This window comes from Bombus bifarius, unplaced genomic scaffold (genome assembly GCF_011952205.1).
Source record: "Bombus bifarius isolate JDL3187 unplaced genomic scaffold, Bbif_JDL3187 scf7180000007978, whole genome shotgun sequence".
Taxonomy (NCBI): domain Eukaryota; kingdom Metazoa; phylum Arthropoda; class Insecta; order Hymenoptera; family Apidae; genus Bombus; species Bombus bifarius.
In genome coordinates, this window is record NW_022884363.1 from 5,674,777 (window position 1) to 5,696,387 (window position 21,611).

Here is a 21,611-nt window from a genome sequence, read left to right on the forward strand (position 1 = left end):
AAATGAATAAGAATTCCAACACTCGTTTCTTTGTCTTAATCAGGAAAGCTGTTTGCGATGCATTAGAATTGTTAATTCCCATTACGTATTTTGTATGCACTTTGATACTGATATCGCTTCTTTAGTCTTAGATTTTGCTTTAGTCTTACTTCGCACGAAATTCTCTTTATTGCAGGGATTATCTTGAGGTGTTAGGACGTGTAGGGTACCAAAGAAATACTTTTCTCAATTTGAAAACGAGTTTATTACTATTATGAGACGGATTTCACAATTTTATTAGCGCGCGTTACCTAGACCGTGCTGGTACTGTTTTTCATTTGTTCGCCTTCGACTCGACTTTACTCACCACATGCGATTCCGCGTGTAACTGCGCCTACATTGTAAATTTGACTGACTGATTGTGACTAATCGTCTGTAACTGTCTCGAGTTTTTCCTCATTTCCCTTTATATAGGTTGCCCCCGAAAGAGAAAGCTTTCTTTTCTATTGATGGGCAAACGATTTTTTTTTATTATCGAAGGCCCTTGCGCATTTTTGCAAGTCCCAGGGTTTATTCTTTTACGACGTCCTGGCCAGGGCTTTTTCTTTTACGACGTCTTGGCCTCGCACGTCGTTTCGCAGGTTATGCGGCCAACACATGTGCTTAAACTCTTTTCTTTGGACCGCCACAATCTGTTCGTATCACTTAATATAAATTATGCTCGAATAAATATATCGTCTGACGTCAAAAATTCTGAGCTTTTTATACATTTCCACGTTTTTATAGATCTTGTTTATTTTATTAATTTTATAAATCTTATACATTTCACGCGTATCTCCTCTGTCGTAAGTTCGATGAATCATGAAAAGCAATTCTGTCTTCTTTAAGACAGTTGGATTTACCTAAAATTTACCTAAAATTTACGAAATGTACGATTTACCTAAAATTTGTTAATTGTATCGCTGTATCAAATTATTTTCCAATTATTTTCAAGATCCATTCTTTGAAATACATACGTATAGAGAAACAGTTTGGTCGCGTGAGAATGGTTACCCAATGCGTCGAGTCTATTTCACAAGGAAAGATATCGAAACGAGTTTAGCCGAGTAATTATTAGCAAAGAATTTCACGCCACATTCTTCGTTGATTTCGAGTTATTAAGACGATGTACACATTCTTATAGGTATTTTCCTGTCTCCACGTGACAGCTTGTGTCGTGCTATTAAAAATCCATTATAGATATCGTACGTAGAACTTCTAACTAAAGTTTAGAAATATTCACGGGTAAGAATTATAATTGTTGTTGTTAAAAGAATACATAAAACATGTGACATTGTTTCTATGGTTTTGTTTGAGTTTGTATATCTGCCGAGATAAGATTGGCGGAATTTACCAGCCAGATAATGAATTTTGTCAGCATCTCTGAGATTTGCACGGTAGAAATGTTAAATGAGAAGTTCGTTGGTCGAAAAAAATAAGTTCTATTCTTCTGATTTCTTTTCTTTCTTCAAATTACTTTCAAATTATTTTGAACGGTATACATAAATTTAAATGAATTTCGATATCTTTGTCTGTGCACGGTTTATCTAAATTCATTTGCATGAAAATTTATACCTTATTTCTATATGTATCTGTGTTAATTACTATCTGAAAGATAAGCTAGGCATATAAATGCTATCTTTTTAGTGTTCTTCCGTTGGAATTGAAGATAGACTATTTCCTGACTCATCAAAATATGTTTTTCATGTTGCAATATCGAGATTTCGTTTGTGGTCCTAATATTATATTAACGACACTCGACAAAATTTTGATTATCGTTCTGAGCTTTAATAATCGTTGAAAGAAACTCGAAAAGATGAACACAGCTTTTCTTCTTAATTTTATTAAACGTAACAATATACAACAATATCAGACACAATTTAAAAACCTTATAGGCTTGTTCACGCAAGACGAAACCAATGGCAGTACCCTGTAGTACAATCTTTCGAAACTTTCAGTCTTTGCATCGATCAAACGTTTATGCATCGTGGAAACTGTATTAATGTCTAGTTGAAGACCATTGTGCCCAGAATTTGTCCAATTGACGTCGAGATGCGAACGACTATGATTCTTTGGAGTAGGATCTCTGAGAAAATAACAACATATAAAATTTTTCTGAATAGTATTAGTACGATACTATTAATATATATTATAAATATATAAAATAGTATAAGTAATTAAGTATCTATTTTATTTTCTAATTAATCGGACCCGTATTTGGCGAAATTAGCCCACAGCTTCACCATCTTTTTTCTGAATCGATTGAATCTATGTCTCGGATTTGTAGGTGCACGAAGTGCATTTGAATTGAATATGTATCCAACATCGTCAAAATGAGCAGTCCCTGAAAGAACTCTCAATCAATTCCAGAAATACCATTCTTTATATTTTCTATTTTGTTTTACGTTTCTATTCTATTCTTCATATGTAACGTCATAGTATGTATTTTTAAAAATGTACCATTCAATGGATTGTGATCAACTATGTGCCAAGAGTACTTTGATTGATACGATAATCTATAATAATAAGTAGAGTGACCCTTATTGTGCGTAGTAATTAATCTTTGAGTCAGATCAATGGGGCCAGAGAAGAGTATATCCATCGCGATCTATAAATGTTAACGATATTATTACAAAAAGATAAGAAAGACTATTGTTATATAGAGATACTAAAAAGAAATCATTTTTACCTTCTCCAGCTTATTATAACTGGTGTTAAAAAAATTGCATATAATTTGCGCGAATAGTGCTATTGGTTCTTTGGTATACTTCTCATTATATGTATTTATGCTCTGGAGATACTTTCTGGCCCAGTCGATCATGTTTGCCACTCCTATTGGCGCTAAACGTGTCAAACGTAAGTGTATTTAGTATCATACGCTATAATAATATAGCGCAATTAATATTATTAGAAGATAATCGTGATACTTACGACCTAGGAAGAGAAGAATTTCGTTGCGAGTGTAACCCAACATCATATCGTGATGATAGAAGTCTCCATTATGATATTTTGCTATAGGACATTCTGTTAGAAACGAGCTGTTGGTAGGATCTATATCGGGATTTTCTATAGTCGGTCGAAATGGCAATATATTCTAGAAATATAGGAAATCATGGAATTTGAATTAATATGTGACGATATTAAAATTTCCAAGTAATCAATCCAGTATTAGTAGGATTAATTACCAGGTCAACTTTTTCCGCTGCTCTTATAAGTTTGATCGCAGGTGCGTGACGAAGATAATTCAACAAATCATCCCTGCTCTTAGGTACGTAATTAAGAAAGCCAGCGAGTTTATAAGCATTATGAATCATCTGTTCCGGTGTATGGTACGCCCAGGGGCATAACGGTGTGCCACTCATGCTAATCGATCGACGAAACAGTCCTGAAAAAGTGAACGATATAAAACAAGAAATAAAAATCCAAAGCAAGAAAAACTAGAAGAATAGCGAATATTTTAAAAATATACCTCTGGATCGTTCAGATAACATGTGAAAACCGATGGAAGTGCTGCCAGCACTTTCCCCAAAAATTGTCACTTGTTCTGGATCGCCCCCAAACGCCGCAATATTGCTTTGTACCCATTGAAAAGCCAACTGTTGATCCTTTAAACCAGCATTACCCGTTGCGTTCGGATGATTTAGCGCCAGAAATCCTGGAAGATTAATTAATATCCTACGAAGTAACTAAAAGCTGCCTAAATTAGGCAAGCATAAAAAATTAATTTCAAACGAAGAAATATCGTTTGTAATAATAATACCTAAAACGCTAAGTCGGTAATTGAAGGTGACCAAAACAACATCTTCTTCCATAAAGAAATCAGGTCCGTATAAGGACGAATTACAATGACCAGACATATAGCCACCACCGTATAACCACACCATAACTGGTCTCAATCTTACTTTACCCTTGAATATCATCTATTAATAACGATTGTATCTTCTAAAGTCTTTGGTCCAGAAACTCGGCAAACTTTATCGAAATTATTTAGTATCAAATCTTTACGAGATTGAAACAATAATTACCTCACGAGTATACACGTTCAGATACAAGCAATCCTCGTGACCACTAAATACGCTCGTCACGTAATCCGACTGAGGACACATATTGCCCTCTTCGAAAGCATTTAACACACCTTTCCATGGTTCTTTCGGAACCGGAGGCTGCAATAATCAAAATAAATGAAACGATTATATGGAATATCACTGAAGCATTCTGTCCGTAAGTGGAAATCACTGTTAAATGCAAGAAATATTTATTTTTCCCTCGTAAAGAGATACTTATTTTTCATATGATTTTTATTTCGATATTTTTGGTTCGAGTTTCGTATTGTAATCAACAATGGAAGTGAGATCAAGAACACTCGGAAAAAAAGAAGTGTTTTACTTAAATTCACCTTAAATCTCAAGTCACCAAGGGGTGGTTTCGCATAGGGAATCCCTTTGAACGAAGAATATTTGACTGAATTCCATACTGTGCGCAACACCAAACCACGAACAGGTCCACTAGGTGTTTCAACAACGAAAGTCCGAGGGGAACTGATGATGAAATATTCCAACGATGAAATTAAAAGAACAAAAAGGTAGACATTTGCGCCATTCATGCTGATTCCTTAATGAAGGTATTGAAACTGTTGAAATTATACGAATATAAGAAATACTTGTATTGACTAGTTGATCTTGACACTTTTGGAACCTTCGCTCCAACGAATATAAAGTAAGCCGAATATTAATCAGCTTAACCAGCATTCTAATTTTGCATAATATGCAATTCTCAAACTACAGTTTCGCAGTTTCGAATTTCACCTGACGATATTGTTACTTATCGAAGTTGCATCGGTGGTGCGAATTTATTTGGGTGAATCATTGCGTAATTATTTACACGTTCCTTTTTCATAAACAATCGATGAAATATCAAAGCGATACTTGCTATATTTTGTATATTTTGTATATCTGATCGATCGAAGATATGATAAAGATACAAATTGTGGATAGAAAGGACTTCAAATAGTAAGAAGTAGTTGCGGATTTTCATGAGACGATTCATATTTTTATAAACACAATTAAAGAAATAAAATTTAAATTGAAATATATTTTATTTACTATATCTTATAGCGAATATATTCTATATATTACATTTTACCTTATATATATTATATGTTTTAGAATTTCACGTACAATCCGTGTACTTTTATGTCTTTAAATTGTCTATAAATGCAATGCGCAGTCTAAAATTAAATAATAAAAGCAGAAAGCTATGAACTACATTAATAACAAGGACAAAAGAGTGGAAAGAATAAATAATAAAATAAACCAATTAACCTTCTTGCTACGTAACTGGGCCAAGCTACAGCTTCCGGACGGTAGAAAATAAAAAAGAAGTTTCAAAATAGACAAAACGAAACGGTTTCCAATGTTGCATCGCGTGATGTATACAGTCCGCTTGAAGTGGAGACATTTTAACGATTTGATAAATTGCTTCGACCCGTACGCCAAAGCGCTTTCTGTTGCGGGAATATCGCAGCGAAAAGGTTAAACGATCAAACGCTTCCTATTAATTGCGACTGCATATGTATATTATACCTTCTTTTGAAAAGAACGTGACAAATTACACACGCGCAGTCAGCATAGGACGAAATGCAAAACAAGCGGCTTCTGTCAGAAGAAAGACACTGCTTTTGGATCATCTCCAAACGCGATGATATCCTCTTCAAATCATACCAAAGTCATCGTGTAATACTTCGTTGTGATGATATCTGCTGTATGTAGATGATTTAGGAACGATAACGCTGCTAGGTTAATTTCGAAACATTAATTTGAGATATTAATCTTCAATTAGCATGGCGTAGATCAAATTACTGACGAAGCAATGTATTTACATTCATACGATTTTCATCGAATTTTTAACTTATCGTGATTTAGCAAAAAATTAAGTAATCTCTATACTATTTCATAAATATCTTATAAACCATTAAAGATACGAAAAGATATCATAAAAATTGTTTGCTATATCGTGATAGAAATAAATTTTTCTGGTGAAAATACATTAAACGACTGGAGAAATTTCAGCGTTATCTCAATTATTTTTCAATTAAAAGGAAATTTAAAGCAGAGGAACGCTTGGAAGCGAAACGAGAGAAGGTTCGTGAACGAAACGTTCCACATTCTCTGGGTACTTGAAACGTTGCTAACTTCTGCTGAGTTTCACTTGAATTTCTTCTACGCTCAGCCCTCGGCTGCCTCCTTAAGTTCAACATCCGCGCTTTTTTATTGTTAGCTACAGGGAAAGGGTATCGAAGTTGTTGCTTTATAATGGAAGAGCGAATACGTGATCGCCTCTATAGGTTCTTTTCATGCCTCTCGTAACGTCGACAGGAACTATTATATAACAGGTGACCTGTTACGGAGCTATCCGTGACTCTTCTCTTCTTCCACGTCTGTCTATCGACTTTGCAAGAGTTGTAAAATTATGATAATAGTTAACTAAGGGAGACATATTACAAATTCGATTGAGAAAACGAAGAACGTACAACGAATTTAAAAATCTCTATAAATAATTACTTAAAAGAAAATTTTAATATTCAAAGATCCAAAAGTCGAAGAATTCAAAAATTGTTTATTTCAGAAATGCGAATGTTTTGTTAATTTTAACATTGTGAGAGAAGAGAAGGGGCGAGGAAGGAAGGAAAGAACCAAAAGACTTGTAAATATCGTATAAACTGCAAATATTGTAAATAATTCATGTATTCCGAGAAGGGAATCATTGCTTCAAAGAAAAAATCCTAATCTTTCGATTGTGTATGTATAAAAGGCTAGAAAAAGAAATGAAAATAAATCAATAAGTATGTATTTATTCGAAAGTTTTCCTTAGTTAAGAAACAGTGGATGGAGAGTAAAAAAATAACACTGGTATGGTTAATACGTCTTTTTCTACGTGTCTATTTATTATGAAAATATAATACAAAACATCCTATGTTGTATTACATAGATAACAATGCTCAATTAACGTTTTATTCCCTTTTGTCTTGTAACGTTACCATCCAACACTATGAGAAGTATATCAGGATAGGTAAAGTTCGTGTTCTCTTATTCCGTGTTCTTCATCTTCGTCGTTTTTTTCTCTTTTTTCTCGTTTTTCCCTTCGTTTTTTTTTTTTCGTTTTACTTCGTTTGGAGGAAAAAGGCCCGATATTACAGAGAGAGAAGATACATATAATAGACGAGAGACGTTACAGAGCGAAAAATTACAAATTGGAACGGAGAAACGAAAGTGTCCTGGTGTTCTTTTTCTTTTAGTGTTGTGACTCACATATTCGTATTTTGTTTGTTACAAAAACGATAGTCCGTTCGGACGAGCGGAACAGGAACAAGGGCGGGAGCTTATTTTCCATTTCTTTCACTTTTTTTTACCATTTTTCTTTGTTTTTTCTTGTTTCTTTTTTTTGGTTTCGTTTGACTCATTCGTCTGGGCTTCGTGGGTCCAGGAATAAGGGTTCAGGGAAACGGGACTCTCTTCTTGTTTCGCGTGTCGATGCACAAATTGGAGTTTTGTATTAGCGCTAGTTTACAAATAATACAAATGTATGTAAATATCGTTATTATAATAATAGGTTCCCTCTTAGCGAGAAAGAAGCTTAAAGCTAATTCATCTAGCGTCACTATCGTTTTCACACCATGCTAATACTACGTATTCCAGGTGGTACCCGTGAACAGCTTTGTCATAGTCGGTCGAACTTGTTATCGACCAGATGTGGAAACATCAGTGAGTAGGTAATTAGAAGGGTGAAAATAGAGGAAATTACTGGCTGTCGAATAGAGACATCGAAAACAAACAACACGTGATTAGTGTCCTTTTTATCCGTCGCTCGCTAAATAATCCTTCGCTGGAGATAATACTTTAGAGATAAACTAAGCGGATTTATTAGGAACACATTTTTTGACAAAATAAATAACAAAATATCGAGGATCGAGTAGACTAAAAAAGGATGGAAATAAGCTTCTAATATTTCCATAATCGGAAAAAGATAATCTCTCAGACGATTCAAAAAAGGAAGAAACCTTATGGAAAGTTTTAAACAAGTTAGAAATGAGAAATACTCAAGGATAAAAAATATATAAAAAAGAAGGTGAACTGAGAATAGGAAGATGGTAACAGTTATCAAAGTTTTCGAAGGAATATGAAGATTCTTCATAAGTTGCACTCTATTCAACAATGTATTGTCAATCATTTCGTTCTCGAACGGATAGCTAGCTCAGCTGTCACAGGCACCGAGTGAAATACATTAGCGATTCTACGAATAACTCTATATCGCTACCGTTTTTTTTTTTTTATTATTTCATTATTAGGCGAAATTCGATCGACGAGGGTTCCCGCCGTTGCCGCCGGATACACCGTAGGAAATTACATCGTCGACGACGATCGTGGCTTCGGTTCGCGTCGCGGAAGGGAGATACACCGGCGAGGTTAAAGGGGTGATCAGAGGAGGGTGTAACTCGCACGGCAACAGGAACCCCGGACGAGCTGGTCGACCTAGGCAATTAGTGTCATCTACGTAAATGCTAAGTACAATTAGCACTACGGTCAGAATAAATTAATGACTATACATAGTGTCCACCTGTGGTGTGTTCTGTGGCCCGAGTATCTGGGCGTTCATGCGTGTAAGTAATTATAATCGTGCGTGTCTCTGTTTGTGTTCTGTCATGTTGCGTGTCTTTATGTGTGTTAATACGTATTTCTGTATTTATGTACGTGTGTGTAAAGTGTCATGAAGGAGAATAGTGTCGAGTGTTCAGTGTATAATACCTACGGCGTTTTTCTCCGCGGTTATTAATATCGTTTACCTTTAGTACCTTTAATCTCGTTAATTACCTTTTAACTCTATATTGCTCTTTGTATTGCTTCGGCGGCAGTATAGCCCTACGTAGTCATGCAAGGTATAATTGTATTATTTTTTTTCCGTTAATAGATATAATATAACTGGTATCTCTCTTCATCGCCGTTCAATGAGAATTATAACGTCGCGATAAATAATAATATCCGACCGACGATAACCGGTAATAATCGTAATTATAAATGAAAATAATAGTAGCAAGAACGACAGTTGATTGTAGTAATAACGATGATAAAAGAATCGTTACCGAATGTTAAGTAACTCGGTTGGTTTCGTGTTGTGATTTTCTTCTCGTTGTTGTGTATCTGTTTAAGTTCACGCGTTGACGCGCAATAACGCGAACGACGGTACTAATCATCAAAGCGATAAATCATCGTAATAACGCCAGCCTACCAGTAATTCGATATAATTTCATCGGTAATACCGTGTCAACGTATCTATATAAATATATATAGTTAACTTCGCGTTCTGCGTGTGTACGGTTTAATTTCTTACGTAAAAGCTATAAAATATGGATACCTGCACAATTGTATTTTTTTTTTTTGCATTTACTTCTCTACTCTTTCATTCTTTCTGTTACTGTTATTCCTTTTTTTTTTTGTTACATTCACTCACGTCCCTCTCGCTCTTCTATTTGACAATTTTTGTTCATATTCGCTCTCTCACTCTCGCTCACATTTTCTTCAAATCTTTACGACGAAACATAATATTATTATTTTTGCGCTCTCTACTCATTCGTCGTACCGTCGCTATTTTCTTCGAACTAAAGTTCGAATACTATAATATATATATAATATTTTTTTATGTATATAATATATATATATATTTATATATATAATAGATTTATGTATATCAATGTAACCAGTGGTGCGCGTTTTGTCGCGCTGCATCGTATTACTTCATCTTATAAAAGCCATCGCTAGTCTCCTCGTCTTTTCTCATTCTTTTTTTTTTCTTTAATTATAATAATAACTCTTACTAAATCGTTTATTAGGCTCACTGTATGGTGTGTCTGTGTTTACATGACTATGTGGATGGGTGCGCGCGCGCACGTGCGTGCGCTCGTGTAAAGATGATTCATTATCTACGCCTATGCCTACCATTCTCTTGCTCGTATTCTCTCCTTTCACACACACTCGTTCTCTCTTTCGTTCATTTTTCGTCTTCGCTAATTATTCATTTCCTTTCTCGGTAGTTTATTATCGTAACGAGTAGCAAATAATTGTTCACTACGTTAGTGTGTACGTGTGTGTATGTTTGACTGTTCGTGATCCAGACTTGTAACGTCGGTGTGTGATCCTGCACCGCTAAGTCATCATTACAATTAAAATTATTAAGGTTAAAAATTCATCGGCCTATTCATACTTTTTTTTTGCGCCGTTATTATTATTTATATTAATCGGTCGCAAAGGTACCTCATCGAGGATCCGCGACCGCCTACGAAGTTATTGCTTTTGAATACCCCGGCTTCCTTGGGAGCATCCAATTGGAACAATATCCTGTAAATATCAGTCGCACTTTGGAGGAGGCAGGGATTTTTTTACGCGGTTTGTTCTATTTTTCTTTTTTTGTTCTTGTTGTTGAATTGGTGTGTGTCGTTTTGTTTTTCCTCGAGAATACTATCACAATGCATACAATATCAATATCTATATGCGTTATAGGTTAGGTTAAGGTTCACCTTATATCACATCCGTCCCTAAAGCGCCGTGGTATGCGTCGAACGAGCTCACGAGGATCTACGTGGGACGATGCTTTGGAAGCACGATTTTTCAGCTAAACGACAACGTTTTCTTCGTCACATTAAACGTAAATTTCAAGCTGGCTTCCAAACGATAATACACTGCTATACAATGTTAATAATACGCATTGATACTTACTGCGTCCTACGATATCGTAATTATATTATACAATTTGGTGTTCTCGTATTGTTCGTTTCATTAACTTCCAGGCTAACGATTTTTTAATTGATCGCAAAATATCTATCTCGAACGTCATTAGCATAACCTAGCAGAACCCGAGCGACACTCCACGGCGATTAGCTCATTAATTTAGGTTCGCAATCAATAATAACAATAATAGTAATCATAGTTCGCAATCATTATCGTCATCGTCGTAGTCGTTGTTAATAATTGGTACTCGCAAGCGTTTTGTAATCTCGGATCGTCGCTCGATATTGCTTCGTCGTATCCTTGCTCGTATCTTTCGTCTTCATCACGCACATGTATCTTGTTTGTCGCTTCTTTTTACCTGTAATTGACACTGTCCGTACTCGTTGAAACGCATAAATGCACGCTAACGAATAATTTTACTGATGTATATAGGCACTTTTTTCTTCGTTCTCCTTTTTTCTTCCTCTCTTATTCTTTCTCGTTCCATACCCCTGGCGCTCTTATCTCGTTCTTACACTATCCCAAAACAACAAACTGCGCTACAAATTTATGTATCTATCAACCTTGTTAGTCTCCTTTTTTTTCGATAAGGAAAGCTCGCAGTTCCAAAGACAGACCTCTATGTTTAGATAGTCGTTTCTTAAAGCTAGAAACGTCACGGAATCGAATCAAAACTCACGCGTACCACCTCGACGAAGAATCATCAAACCATCTTCGTTAACAGAATTCGTTCGATTTACAAAAGGTTATCAGAGACAGATAGTGAGAGAATAGGGAAGCAATAGAAAACAGTATAGAGGGAGTAGGCGAACAGTTTTGTCGTTTTGTGTCCGCTAACCTTTCTACCAAGCTTTACGTTGTTTAAACAGGAAGCGGTATATGTAATAATAGAGTAGATGGTTGGTAGAGAAGAATAAAGCCACATGGAGACGGAAAGTCGAAGCCGAAACAGGAAAAGGTATAGCGACAGACAGGAGAATTTCGAGCGAGAGGCTTCTGTTACATTTTCGCACCTGTTTCTGGACGTAGTTCTTCAGAGGTTATCCGTATCTGTTTTAATAATTCGATTTAAAGAACTCAAATTAGAAGGAACAGATTTTAATATCTTTGCTAGATACGCGAAGAAAATCTTTTTTCACCTGGTCATTTTCATCGTTCATATAAAAACAAGGTATAACGTGAGATCTCTACGTCCACAAAACACCAGCGTCGTTATACTCAGTGCGTCTACTATGTTCGTTAAAGTTTAATTATTAATTGCGAACGCTTTGCAGATCTTGCGACTGATGTTTTCTCGTGCGCATATAAGTCACAGACGAAGTGGAAAATACAGTGAACAGTGAGAGTCGTAGAGAGAAATTTCTTGTGACACGAGAAGTGAAAAAAGTGATCATCAGTAGATTCCCACTAAAATCGAACCATTCGTTTATATGTAAGTACAAAATATTTTTTGCAGGTTTGTTTTAATTATCGACACCACGGCATCTTTGACGATCACTTTTGTCCGATCTTTCTTACTGACTGAAAATGCGCGCGAACAACATCGAAGAGCGAAGAAAGTGACATTTGACTAACATATACATACATAGTTGCATTTGTTGACTACGAAATTTCACGATTTTTTTTATTTTCGTTTGTTCTTTTTTTTTGTACTTAATATCACTGCTATAAACTTTGGTTAGCTTGCTACAATGTTTAATTAAACTAACGAGACTTACGAATTTATTGACTCGTTATTGACTCGTTTCTAGTTCCTTGAGCAATACTGATCGATCGATCGCGCGCATTTTTCGTTGGACGTTTGCTATCGAGTGTCACACATAGAACGAGTCTCGTGGGAACCCGGAGTCATTTTTTAAAACGATTATTAGGCGGCGTAATGTGTTATTGCTTATGTAGATAATCTTGTAACGATGACCCAATAGCATGCTCGAACTTTCATACTTCTGTCAATTTACCATTAACCACCTCCTTTTATGCGTTAAACGAAACTACGCACTTGTTTTTCTTTTTTTCTTTTTCTTTTTTTTTTTTTTTTTGAAATGAAACTTTCTTCCAGCATCAATTTTTATTTTCTATACGTATATATTTTCTAATATGCAACTCAAACGAGGCTGTGCGACTCCGTATCAGTTTTGTTTTCTACGTGTTTAAGATTTATGAGCTTCGACCATCTATTGAGACGTGTTACAAGTTTCACTCGCAACATGTTATCGTGTTATCGAATATGGTCAATCATCGAAGTTTCCATACTTAACGGTGTTCGAATATTTGTACATACTCATGGACATTACACACGAAAAATTATTCTACATTCGAGTATTGCTTTTGACTTGACTGGAGTACGTGCGACTAGTTCTACTATCAGACATGAGCCGAATCGTTAATTTATCAGCGAAATTAAGGTATCACTTTTTCATCTTTGAGCTCGCGTCGAAGCGCCAGTTCGCAACAAACGCAACGTTCGCTGCCGCTTCGACGATCGTCCGTGTGGTCCAGTCGTTTCAATTTAAAAAACATGGCGTTCCATATAATAATATTATTGACACGTTTTCTTATTTCCTTATTGAGTATTACACCAAGTATAATTGAACATTTAATACAACATTTTTTTTTTTACTAATTTTCTTGTTCCACGAACATTAAACATCGACGACACAAATGTGGTTACACAAGTAGCCATTTAATCTCGTGTTTGAGCATTATTGCTGTAAAGTTGCGTGCAACTCTTCTTATTTTCTCAACACGTTCATGTATACGTGAAAGATTCGCACGCGATGCGATTATTCACGAAACTGATGTCCACCATGCAGCTTTTACGAGCAATTTCTCAACAGTTTCAAATACAAGTTCGATCGAATTTATTTTCTCATTTTTATATCAAATTCTTTATGAATGCATGATATCACTTTTCCTAAGAACGAAACATAAATTTTTAAAACGACAACGAAAACGTCCGATGTGTTCCTTGCGAAGTTTTCAATAAATTCGATTACCCATCAGGTTCCCTTCTCTCATTAAGGCTCTTCAACCCAGCATTTCGTTGCATCTAACGATTCTCGATAAATTTCGTCTCCACGTTAAAGCGATCGCCAATTTCAGTGATTTTAGCCTTGTAATCACGTACGTATAACATTTCAAACCTATATTCGAGAAATTACCCGAGAATTTACCGATTTTGTATGTGTTACGTTTGCCCCGTGTCATGTGCCTGCAATTAGGTTAGGAATCTACTGGGATTTAGGTCACCGGATGCAATCAGCGTTTAAGGATTAATCATACGTGAAATTCATATATCGTTACCCCAGTTTCTGTCGAATAAAAAAAAGAAGATAACTGTCCAACGTTATCGCAAACTCAATTAAACTGATTTCAATTTTTCTACAGAATTGCATTAACGATTATTAATTACGATCGATAACTACTCATATGACATTGGTAGCTGACCAATATATGTTTTAGTGGGTATTGGCAATTACGATACTGTACGCGATTGATATCAGCTGCAACTGAAATTACTATTGACGTATATTGCAATTTACACAGTCACGTTCCATATTTACTAGCATCCACGTTAATTAAGTTTATAATTATTATCCCTAATCTGGCCTGTGTGATCTATTTCGATATACAGTAATTTCCAGAACAAATCTTTTTAAAGTAAATTATGCAGTATTTAAATTTTGCACGATTCGTCGTGACTCTTAAAATACAGTTGAGAAGCAGCAAGAAACTGGGGAAACGCGTAAAACCACGGGTGATTGTATCGTACATGTTGTTTCGCGAAGCGAAGAAACTTAAAATTAATTCTTATGCTTATGACCAACGATTCCGGGCAATGTCACGTTGAGATTGGCTTCTGCCTTCTACCATCCGAAAAAAGCAACGACCGTTACGCGATCACGAACGAACTAAGGAGATAAAAAAAAAGTAACTAGATCCTTCACGCCGATATTTATCGAATATTGGCCCAACTGGGAACCCAGTTCTCGCCAGTATAACATTACTTACTTTATAGTGTACCTCGTCTCGTGAGACTCTTATATACTATATGCTTTAAAGTTTTCACCTTTGCTACTATTTTGTTAATCCTACTAACTCCATTACATCGTTACATCGTCTCTATGAGCTTCTTATTTACACTATAGAACGCGGAGAAAGGGGAACCAAAGGGAAACAGATGCGACCGAACGAAAGGATCGATAAAGACAGATGAATGGTGTAATTAATCCGTAGTAGGCGATAATTAGGCGAGTTTCGTTAATCCGCTAATGCATATACATATGTATATACTATGGATGTATATAGTGTATATATAACATATTGTGTTTATGCATCAAGAGTGTGCGTGAGCGTTCGGATTTATTACGCGACTGTCCTCGTTCGTCCTATTCCTAATAAATAAACTGCGAATGTTTGTGTTTATGCAACTTTATATCTTCATAAAGATAACCAAAGGAATGGAACCTAAATGGAAACTCGTTTTACTTACTAAATAATACAACAAGCACTTGACTTTGGATATCTTATATATTTTTGCCTGTTATATACATATATTTTCTAGACTTTTGCACTTAATTATCTATAGATGCATAAACACATCCGCAGTTTACTGATGAAACTTCACGCTCTTTCTTCGTTGCATCGCTTCTGTTAAAATATAAAATAGAATTATTTTTCTTTCTATCTTTAGCCTTTTATCGTATTCGACTGTACCGAGCTCTTCGTGTCCCTCTGCTTTTTCAACCTTTCGAAAGAGAAATAAAGGGGTGCCGTTGCACGATCGCGCTTCGATATTCAAATTTACGTGTGCATACGCGTAAATCTATGTACATAGCTTTATAGACCTCGACGGTTTTGCAGGTGGCGCGATCAGCGAGGAACTAAGATGAGCAATATTTGGCGGTTTGTTGCAACAAGAACGATCTTTTCGTTGCTGATACCGTGAAACAATGGTGTTGAATGTTGTATCGTTGCTCTCTGCAATGTTATCGAAGGTGCACGGACGCCGACATTTTTAAGTAAATTCGTGAGATTAAATTGAAAACGAAAGTAATCGTTTGAAACGAAATCAAGCATGAAGTGTCAGCGTAGTTGCGAAGTGTTAATACGTATTATCCTGATTATTCGTGTTCGAAAATTCGTTACATCGTCAGGATGGGTACCTGGCATTCAAGGTAATTTCTATTTGTATGTTATACATCTTTTATATTCAAATATTCCTCGATATATGCTTCAAATTTTGAATTCCAGAAGAACGAACTATTAATCAAGCAATTTTCAAAAGACTGCATCTACACTTGCCTGTCGATAGTGGTATGTTTGAAAAACAAAGTCATAACCTAATTTACCAATATATCGTCGTTTTGTACGACAAATATATATCAAGGTAATTTCTATTTGTATGTTATACATCTTTTATATTCAAATATTCCTCGATATATGCTTCAAATTTTGAATTCCAGAAGAACGAACTATTAATCAAGCAATTTTCAAAAGACTGCATCTACACTTGCCTATCGATAGTGGTATGTTTGAAAAACAAAGTCATAACCTAATTTACCAATATATCGTCGTTTTGTACGACGAATATATTCGAACGAATGTCTTTCTATACGTGCGTATCTTTGATAGTAATCGGCATAACCACGAGCGGAGAAACAAATGGAAACTCCAGTGCGAATGAAACCCGGCGAAAATAAGGTCCGCTGAGCACGGATGAATCGATCGTGAGAAACACGCTTCCGATGGCTACCTTGGTGCGTACATATGTACTTAACGCTAGAACTAGATCCTGAACACATCGTTCTCTAAATGACGTCGTGCTATTAAGCGCATCTTATTATCATCGACGGAGTCTAAGGTACTCGGCCTCCTCGAACCTACTGCAAAACGAGGCTGCGTTCTCGATTCCCGTATATATAATATGGATATATCTGTCGAGACATACGGAATAATAGGGGTAGTGTTGTATTCCTTATGCGTGGCTTAAATTTTAGTGAGTTCATGTCTTACACGAAAAATCACGTTTGGCGAAAGCTACACGAGTTCTCTTAAATAAATTATCGTTTACGCTTTCGTTCGGAATATATAAAATATATTATGTATGATAATATATCGTATATATCATAACTGTGTACACTAAGTTATCGACTATCCCTATATTGCGTATATATTATATTAAATCGAGACAAAGGACCCGCGTTTTATGTTCATCCGAAGGTTCAGGCGTTCGATTCGTACTTCTTTTCTACGGATAATATAGTCACGTTCACTGAATAAGCCACGGGCGCGGTTCGAACCAGGAACAATCTTTGGCTCGCTTTATTATGCGACAACTGAGGGGTCACGTTTACAACGAGTGTCCGATTCGTCTTGGAACAGGGGGGTGGGCGGTTGTCTAAAAATGGTCTGCCGTGGTGGTCATTGCGATATTATTTCTCGCCCTTCAACGATACAGTCTGAACTATTTACGCTACTTTTTCAAACGACAAATAAATATTCGTTGAACCGAAATGTTCTAATATTGCAGATAGAGAAACACCGGTGCCAAGTACAATATAATCACGGGATTAACCATTACTTGAAATTGCGTCGGTGAAGCGTTCGCTCGTCTATCTTCTTCGTCATCCTCTTCATCTAATTTCCTCCTCTCCCTTTTTGTTTCTCTTTTTCTCTTTTTGCTTATACTAAGGCAACTAACGAATATTTAAAAAATTGTCAAGGCTCTTGTTGGAAGGATTATAAAACGCGACGCGTCCAGAATGTCGTTCATCCATCGTTATCGTCATCTCGATCAACAACATTTCACCGACAACCGTAACGCGCCACTTCATATAACACGAACGACACTATCTCGAAACGAGAGTCTCGTCCTTAAAACGCAGCAGAATTGGTGATCGCTAGTTTCTGACGTTGCGAGTTTTGCTGTCTCTGCTGTTCTCTCTCTCTTTCTCTCTCTCTTTCTCTCTCTCTCTCTCTCTCTCCCTCCCTCTTACACGAAACCGTAAACTATACGAGTAAAGCGACAAAATAACGAATGTGTTCCCACAATGTGTTCGCGTTGCTTGTTCGCGTCAGTCTGACAAGACAAGATTCACTTAACGTTACTTGTGTTCCGCCTGCTCTCATCGACACTATTCGTTCGACTGTTAAATTACTACAGCGAAGATCGAAACGTAGCCTTAGTCAGAGGAGAGATTGCGCGACAGTGTTTCAAGTTCAGACAAAGTTTCGGAGAATTGCTAGCGACAGTGCAGAGCGTTCTGATAGTCTTTAGTCGTTGAGAGATTCTCGTTCGACAGATACTTTGAGGAAATTCTTGATTGCTTTTACCGTATTTTGGAAACTTCATAGACTGTCGAAATAATTCATAATGGAATTATCATAATGGAATGCGAGAAAGCTCGTCGAGTCGTTTGAGTCGCATCGTATTTTCGATTAAAATTAATCGTAGCAATATTTTGGAAATACTGTCGGAAAATTGGTTTCGTAACTGGCCCTCTCCTTTGGCGATCGAAATGTAATTAATTCGATCGCGTCGATAACACAGAAAATTGCATTCGAGAACAATTCTAATCAGCGATGTAGGTCGCATCTGGTTACTCTTCGCGATCGAGGATCACTAGGTGAGCAAATTGAATTTAATTGCCGGATTTACCATCTGGTCATGTGATCGAGAAAGTCTTAGGCGCTTTATATAATAGTATTTAACTGTTGCACAACGTGGTTGTACAGGAACTTAAGAGCATCCTACGATAGTCAATAGTATCCAATAGAGTAGATCAATTAGAGATATATATCTTCTGATTTGTATGTTTCTTCCAGAAAAAGATAAGAAATTATAACTGCGGCGAGATAGACGACACGATGAGCTTAGAGATTGATTTTCCGATTGAGAAGGAACGTCGGACAAACGTAGTTGAAGATTCTTGTTAATCATCGATCGACATTCGAGGGAGACAGGAGATAGACACGGCGAAGATCTCAGCCGTCGATAGAAATTCACGAAAGTGCACAGACACTCGAGATAGGAACAGAAGGAATAGCACGGGCAGTCGCGGACAGGAGGAAGCTGGAAGCAGCGATAGTTGCGACGAACTTGTCTTTGATCGATCGACAATTGTAAAAGACCGTGATATTCTTGATAGTTTCATTTCTGTAATTACGATCTGTCAAAAATGTCAGAGATGCTGACAGTGCTAACTCAGCATCACAAACTCTGTGTGGTATACACAATTTCTTATTTCAAACTCGCCACAGATCTTCTCGTTTAAGGAATTTTCACTTACGATCATTTCAATAAAACTTCGATATAATTTTACATTAGTACAGATCGATAATTTAAGATAGAGTAAATATTGCACGAAATTTTCAATCCATGAACTTCACGCAACTATTTATACTGCTGTTCCAGCGAATAAAAACGCGCAGCGCTGTCCGTTCGAGTAACGCTAACATAAATAACGTCAAAAGCGAGAAGCGATTAGTAGATAAGCGAAGGACGTTCGCTGTAATTAGAGGAAAATTAGACTACGAATTACAGAGCTACACGATAGATTTATCTAATAGAGTACGTAGTTTTGTGTTCGTGCGTATGTGTAAATGTTTTCCTTAAATGTAGCTTAGGAAATCTTTATGTATATATATGCATTATATATTTACGTAATGTATAGATATATACGTACGTACGTATGTATGTACAGAATACATTGTTTAAGAGATACGCGCGTTTGTTTTTCCTTCGTTTAATCGGGCAAGACGAGCAAAGTTTTCTTAGAAAGGGAAAAGAAAACTAGACTGGGAAGCTGCTACTTTTGCCAGAACGGTGTCGTCGTTTCTAAGAATCTCTACTTTCTGCAAACTCGTCGAATTGATTTTTTACGTTATTACGTAACAATTGTTAAGTGGTATGTGTTTCCTTCTGATAATAGTTGAATATCGATGCGCGACACAGATGTGGCGTACAAAAGCGTTCGTCTTCCTTCATTTTCATGGCTCTCGTGAGATCGGTATGAAAAATATCCTTGTGCAAGCTAATAATTCTTAGAACCTTTAATTGAAGCGCGTTATTCGTTCATTAACCGCTACTTCCGGTTTCGTGGTGCATGCCGTGCATAAGAGCGCATCGAATCGGAAGCTTCATCAAGAATCGTGAAATTCGTTAATTTTTCCTTTGTAGATTTCATTACAGTAATTTAGAGAAATTTCCTTGAAGAAATTATTCTTTCTTAATCGTTTTTTTTTTCACAAAGTTAGAAGAAGATACAGTTCGTTACTCGCGGCCTTTTAACGCTGATTGACTGTTTTCGTCAAGAAAAGATGGTTCTCTCAGCGAAAACAGACAGATTAACGATTATTTCTCTCGACGTAGCAGTAAGGCCAGGAGAAAAGTGGGCGGCGAAAACAGAGGCCGAATTTTCCACGGGCAGAGCGGAAAAGAACTCTTAATTAGTTCGAGAATCGCTTTCGGCCGTTAATATCGCCGTGAAGTTAGGACAAACGTGAAATGGTCTCGCTGGCTGGTCAATTAAAATAGTTTAATTGTCCGTGAGACTTCCGTAACGAACCGGTGCAATTTCCAGTAACGAACTCGGAGTCCAACCTTCTCTCCGAATATTTGCATCCACCGCCCAATTTTTTTCTCCTATCGTCGACCAATCTAATTGGAGATCAGCCGACTTTGGTTTGCTTTAATCGCCTGAATCTAACGAAAAAAAAAGATAGACTAAAAAAAGAATATCTGTCTCTTCGTGTTTTTAATCCCCGGATAGATTTTCTTCAAAAATCACGAAAATAAATATTGTCGCTTTACGAATCTTATAATTATCAATTACGTTCCATAGAAAATAATTCAAGCTTATCACTAGAAACGTACATATATATATAATTCCACGCGTGTGTTATTCCAAAATATTTCCCTGACGCCGTAAACAGAGAATACAAAAATACATTGCTTTCGAATAGTCGCTCGGAGTCTTTCAATACGGCGGTGAAATGAAGCTTCCAGATATATTAAGCGCGTTGAAATTTCCGCCTCGCTCGAACCGGAAATCTACGACTTTATGCGACCACCACGCTCCAGAAGCTCAATTATGTCGGCCAATTACGTCGACCAACGACTGTACACGCGAATCTGGCTCGTGAATAGAAGCAGCTTTATTTGGTGGACGTGCAATTCGCGACGCCATATTGCATTTTGTTTTCACCAGAGCGGCCGCGGGAAAGCAAGAGAAAAATAAAGACAGAGATTGCGTGTGCCTCGTTTTCCCTTCTCGAACATTTATTTTCGTTGCCTCGCGCGATGCATTTTAACGATACCGATCGTTGTATCGACTCGTTGTATTAGCAACAACAAAAATTATAATCGCTATAGAACAGATGATCGACGATAAAGTGGAGAGTTACAGACGATAGCATTATCACCAGTGATAATGGATATGACTATACGTAACAACAACAAACAACAGCAACGAAATAAGGTGAATTTATATAGAGGTAAATAAAGGTACACGGTGTTGATAATAATAATAGTAATAATAAATAAATATAATAAATACCGATGACAATAATAAATACGATGATGCCGAAAACGTTAATAATAATAATAATAATAATAATAATAATAATAATAATAATAATAATACTGATAACAATTCGTAAAAAATAATTACTATACGTAATGAAGAACAATGAAATCAGTAGCTAAAAACCGAGAGACGATTAGTGCCGGTGGTCAAAAATTCTCCGATCGAAAGCAAAGTGGAGGAACTGGAAAGGAGCGCGATCAACGATTATTCAGATCGCTCCTCTCTC

General features: G+C 36.5%; 1 protein-coding gene across 1 annotated transcript; it reads right to left on the reverse strand.

The window, feature by feature from the left end:
• Positions 1 to 1,845: 1,845 nt before the first annotated feature.
• On the reverse strand, positions 1,846 to 5,064 carry LOC117204471 (esterase B1-like). Its single transcript, XM_033441895.1, has 10 exons — positions 4,415 to 5,064; positions 4,044 to 4,181; positions 3,779 to 3,938; positions 3,488 to 3,673; positions 3,204 to 3,403; positions 2,950 to 3,112; positions 2,708 to 2,859; positions 2,479 to 2,626; positions 2,230 to 2,362; positions 1,846 to 2,104 (listed from the first exon to the last, which is right to left on the reverse strand). Exons 1-10 carry the CDS (start codon positions 4,619 to 4,621, stop codon positions 1,888 to 1,890), a joined length of 1,704 nt encoding a protein of 567 aa, XP_033297786.1. The 5' UTR covers positions 4,622 to 5,064; the 3' UTR covers positions 1,846 to 1,887.
• Between the last annotated feature and the right edge of the window lie 16,547 nt (positions 5,065 to 21,611).

Bases quoted from the DNA above. Each gene is read 5' to 3' on its own strand.
- LOC117204471 (XM_033441895.1), bottom strand. From the start codon at position 4,621: ATGAATGGCGCAAATGTCTACCTTTTTGTTCTTTTAATTTCATCGTTG. The intron at 3,939-4,043 runs GTAATTATTGTT...CGTTATTAATAG, and splicing joins TGAACGTGTATACTCGTGAG to ATGATATTCAAGGGTAAAGT. The intron at 3,113-3,203 runs GTAATTAATCCT...CTATATTTCTAG, and splicing joins CAGCGGAAAAAGTTGACCTG to AATATATTGCCATTTCGACC.